This window comes from Theobroma cacao, chromosome 6, assembly GCF_053813885.1.
Source record: "Theobroma cacao isolate CCN51 chromosome 6, ASM5381388v1, whole genome shotgun sequence".
Lineage (NCBI taxonomy): Eukaryota > Viridiplantae > Streptophyta > Magnoliopsida > Malvales > Malvaceae > Theobroma > Theobroma cacao.
Window position 1 is genome coordinate 28,853,419 of NC_142644.1, and position 5,183 is coordinate 28,858,601.

The window sequence follows — 5,183 nt, forward strand, 5'->3', positions numbered from 1 at the left end:
TTTGCAACTCTCTCAGTTGACCCAATTTACATAGTGTTGATGGTGAGGCACAATAGGCCCACCGTAATTATGAATGCCTATTGCTATTAAAGCTTGGAGATAAAAGGATCGATGCCCTGAGCCGGAGAGAGATAGGAGAGAGGGAAGGGTAGAGAAAGTGATAGAGATAGACCATAGCCTCCATGACTTAGACTTCACATCACAGAGAGAGAGAATTTAATGTAAACAGTCACGTCATTCTAGCTCAAAATCTGAGACTTCTCGGTCTTTAACCAACCATGGCAATCTTGTTGTTATAACCAACTAAAGAGGCTGCTTTGGTCCTTGCCCCAGAACCAAGTTGCTTCAACGTATAGTGTTGCTGTTAAAATATTTCAACCATTGGTTCGTTTCAGAAAGGAACCAAAAAGTCCAAAAACCAGCCAAGAAAAGCCCACAAAACCTTTCTTTCTTTAATCTCTTTACCTCTTGTCTGTATTCCCTCTCTCCCTTTTGGGGTGCAACGAAGTTGGTGAGCATTTAATTGTACCAGCTTTTTGATACCAATAGAAGGTAGTTGATCTGAATTGATCTTGATTAACTCCTCCTTTGCTAGTCCTTGGTTCTTGCAAGTTTGATTCTCACAGTGCTTCCCTGAAGTAGAAAAGTTGAATTGTTTTCGCTCTCAAACATGAGGCCAAAGATCTATCTTTTTGGAGACTCAATCACGGAGGAGTCCTTTCGTGATGGTGGTTGGGGTGCTTCTCTCGCCAACCTTTTCTCTCGCACGGTATTAATTGATTATCTGATGCTACATAAAAGTCTTTTCCAATCATAAGTTTCTTTTTTTCTCCAGCGGTTCCTATACCAATATGGCTAAATGGCAGTCTTTTTATTGTTTTTGTATGCATAAGAGATTTTCTTATTGGGGTTGTGGTTTACAGGTTGATGTGGTGCTGAGAGGGTACAGTGGGTACAATTCAAGGTGGGCGTTGAAGGTGCTTGATAGGGTTTTTCCTGCGGCGGAAAGCGGTGGTTCTGACGGTGCTTCACCGCCACCACTTGCAGTAACCGTCTTCTTCGGAGCTAACGACGCTTGCCTTCCCGATAGATACGCTGCTTTCCAACACGTGCCAGTTGATGAGTACCAGCAGAATCTCCACTCCATTGTGTCCTCTCTCAAGGTTCACATCCCTCTCTCCACAGATATTAATTTCACGTGCTCACCTTCTTTTATGGTAACTTGGTCTATAGTCTATACTACAAATTTGCTAACACATTAAGCACGTTAACTTATTGACCAACAATTTTAATTTCTACTCGATAAAAGTTGCGTTAACAGCGGAGAAAAGGGTCAAAAGATAACTATTTTCAAGCAACTCTCACGTAGACGAAGAGACACGCACACAAGCAAGGATTAGGTGGTCGAACTGTGTAACTTGTTTTTTTTTTTTTTAATAATTCTAAAAAATATTCGGTAGATAATTTTGGCCATGGTGTTCTCAGCACTGTGTCCTGTAATGTAGTAGTAAGGGATCTTAAGACGTTGGCAAAAGAGGATACTTTATTGGTGGAAGGGAGCCATGGACTTTGGTTTGGTTGGTCAACCAGCCATTGTGGCTGGGAAGTGGGCCTGTGAGTATCCAAAAAGCAAAGAGATAGAGCCAGATAAAGCGTGGGAGGGTAAGGCCCAGTTGTCTCTGTTATTGTTTGCCACTTGGCTATATCTCTCTTTAATTTTTACATTTACTAGCTAGCCAGTAATCTTTTTGCGATCAATAAGGCAAACGAGAACGTAGGAATGCCTAGTTTTGTCCGTCATGTATAAATTTTTCATTTAATACAAAAAGTCGGAAAATGGAAGGTCGCTTTTTATTCAAAGGTTATACAACTAGTCTTCTTATTTCACATCTTGATTATTGAACTTACTTTTTATCTTTACGTTTTGTTATTCCTACTAGGTAGAAACTGCCCAAAAGATTTAACTTAAAGACATGAATCATGTGATCTAAAACCGATGACAATTTAGTACCTTTCTTCAGCTAAAAAAGCGTCTTCTGCTGAGTGGTGACCTTTTTCTCACGTTTCTGGTGGTCCAAAGATTTATGCACAGATCACCTTAGAAAATCGTTTTAAATTTAATAAGTAGTATATAGTTTATAGTATTACATAGGGGTAGATGGGGACCCAAAAGATTGGTATTAGGTATAGATGTCATAGGCATTGATGGAGTTGCAGTTATATATGGCGCCCGATATCACAAGCAATGTAGCTTTTTTGTTGGTTATGGTCGTCTTCTCTTGCTTGGATGACCTTAAATATTAATTCTAGAATGTTACTTTATTGATAAAAATCCAAGGCCTTTATGACCGGGGGCTCCATTTTGTGCCACTCGAGAAAAAGAAAAAGAGTTTATACTTACTCGTTAAGCATAGTCTCTTCTATGTGTTTGGCTTTCCTTTTCAATGTTTGCTTTAATAATAATTGCTAGAGTGTTTTGGTGGAATGGTGGACTCCCGACTGGTTTTATTTAGCGGATTAGTTTTCTAAAGCAAACGTGGGAAGCTCAACAAATCCTTGGGACTAGACAATCATTGTGTCACATCCTTTGGCCTGGATTGTTTCTTATTGTTATTTGGACTCGAGAATTTACTATATACTGCTGTGCCTACAATCCTAGAAAGAGCAAGTATAGCCCATTATATCAACTTAATTAACTCAACATCTTAAGGAATTATGCAAGTTGTTATCAGTATCACCAAAAGATTACTATCATCTTCTGTATTATGTATGCTTGTCCTACTCATAGCCTTCCTCTTGCATGCTTTTCCCTTTCTTCTTTGGGGTCTCAGAAGCGGTGGCCAAAGACTCTGATTCTCCTGATTACTCCTCCTCCAATTGATGAAGATGAACGCCTTAGGTATTTGTTCCACTTGTTCTGTTTATTTTACATTGTAGATGTACAATATCTTTATACCTACTTAAAACTGGTGTGTTACCCTTGGCCTCTGATGCAAAGTTATTTTGAAAATGAATGTTTTGAACGAAAGGAAATATTCTGGATGCAGACATCCTTACGCAGAGAATCCATCGGGTTTGCCCGAGAGGACAAATGAAGCTGCTGGCGCTTTTGCCAAGGCATGTGTTGAAACTGCTGGGCAATGTGGAATCCCTGTGGTAGATATCTGGACCAGGATGCAGCAGTATCCTGACTGGCGGAAAGCTTATCTTAGGTATCTAAGGCTTTGCGCTTTTTTAATAATTTACAATGCATACTTTGATCTATATATGGATTCTGTGTACACAATATTAATATTATAATACTAGGTAGCAGTTTCTACGCTGAGTTTGCAGATTAGGCTTGTGCCTGATTTGACTGATAGACTAAAAAATTTGTAAACCTGCTAGGTATGAATACCATGAATATTCTGATGAAACAATGCATTGCTACATTGACATCTGATACTGAAATTTTCTATATTCACAGTAAAATTCTTTTGAATTTCCATAGTTTGTTGATTTTTAATCTGTAATTTGCTGTCAAAATCCTGTTCCCAGTTGTTGTTGCTCTCTCTCTTTTATTCGTGTCTTTGAAGGTAAGAATTATCGGTTGAATAGAAGCAGTGCTAGGCCCTCTGCTAATATGCTATTACTGGAAATGCAGGGATGGTTTGCACCTCACTCAGGATGGCAACAAGGTAGTATTTGAGGAAGTAGTGAAGAAGCTGAATGTGGGAGGCTTAAGCCTGGAAAAGCTAACAGTTGATCTCCCACTTTTAGCTAATATTGACCATGGTGACCCACTCAAGGCTTTTCAGTGGTAGTTAAGATCACTGAATATTTATATATCAGGGGCAGGATCTCCTTTTTTGATCTTTAAGTATTATTTTGCTATTGTTGTAGTCCTAGAAGTATTCTATATAAAAAGAATGGCCAAATTATAGATGGCAACTGCTTCAGCTTCTGAACAATATAACCAATTTCTATTATTTTGTCATTGCGTTGTAACAGCAATGAATGTGGATGCTCCAAAATTTAAAATGGAAAAAAAAAAATTGCCAAAAATCTATTGCCTTTCAGAAATAAAATTAGTCAATGCATGTAGAAACAGAGTACTTTCCCCATTCCAGGTTGCATGAAATGGATGAGGACCCGAAATCTTGATAGATCTTAAGGCCATGAAAACCCATATTGCTAACAATAGGAACAACAAATTTGTTAGGGTGGAAGAGTGGTAGTCAATGGAGACAACAGAGGTATCGTGCTACTCAGGCTGTAATTGTGTGATTTTTTTTTTAGAAAGTGGATTTTATTGGTCATTTAACTAATATGCTATTGTTAGTCTGAAGCTGAAACTATCAGAGACTCCCATTGACATTAAAACCAGCTTGACAAAGGAGCTATACAAGAAAGGCAACTGCTAACATAGACTTTGGCAGTAGCCCCATAAAAATCAGGAAACTCAACACTGCCTGTATGGCAGCAGGTATCACAAAAGCCATCCAACTAAGTCTATCCTCCGAACTCCTAAGGAAGCTAAAAACAAAACAACAAAGGCAGAGCTCGAAAGCTTTAGAACAATGGAGTTCCAAATCAAGAACGAGGAACACAGAAATCTTTGGTCATCCAAGTCCAAGACCGAAACAGGTTTGGAGGATCTCTCTGCCTGTAATTGTGCGATTGATTGCACTTTTCTATCGTGCAACACCGGTCAAACGAGGAACTTTATTATAAATAAGAACATTTTCATTAGGGTAAGTCAGGATCACACTCTCAAAACTTTAATACAATTCCCTTTTAATCTGGTGCTTGTTCTCGCTCACAGATTGATATCTGAATCTTTCTAGTCCAAACTTAGCCTGAGATATCCTTCTTAATTATCTAACACCAAAAGGAGGGAGAAAACCAAAACAAAGAACAGAGGCGAGTCGAATTTTCAGCCTTATTTTGGGCATTTACAATACTTGATTTGATGTGGGACAAAACGTTTCTTGCTTGGGCCTCATGCTCTCATCAAGAAATGAGAAAGGCCAACTCATGCACCGTCGCCTTGCGTTCAGTTCTTTTCCTATATCTCTTTGTCCCTGTTGGCTTAAAGTAAGAATGTTTGATCGATTTCAATTTGTTGAAGAGGGAAGAAACTGACTTTGACAATCGACAAACATGAATGAGCCAGGAGGGAGGAAGTCACTGGGTTACACTTA

At 38.9% G+C, this 5,183-nt stretch overlaps 1 protein-coding gene across 2 annotated transcripts; it reads left to right on the plus strand.

The window, feature by feature from the left end:
• Positions 1-388: 388 nt before the first annotated feature.
• Positions 389-3,968, plus strand: LOC18596729 (GDSL esterase/lipase At5g45920-like). Of its 2 annotated transcripts, none has more exons than XM_018122549.2 (5): positions 389-769; positions 924-1,163; positions 2,832-2,899; positions 3,030-3,212; positions 3,644-3,968. In XM_018122549.2, exons 1-5 carry the CDS (start codon positions 671-673, stop codon positions 3,801-3,803), a joined length of 750 nt encoding a protein of 249 aa, XP_017978038.2. In that variant the 5' UTR covers positions 389-670; the 3' UTR covers positions 3,804-3,968. The 2 variants fall into 2 exon arrangements, with proteins under 2 accessions (XP_017978038.2, XP_007025444.3); XM_007025382.3 differs by having other exon boundaries at positions 392-769; positions 3,048-3,212; positions 3,644-3,930.
• The last annotated feature ends 1,215 nt before the right edge of the window (positions 3,969-5,183 follow it).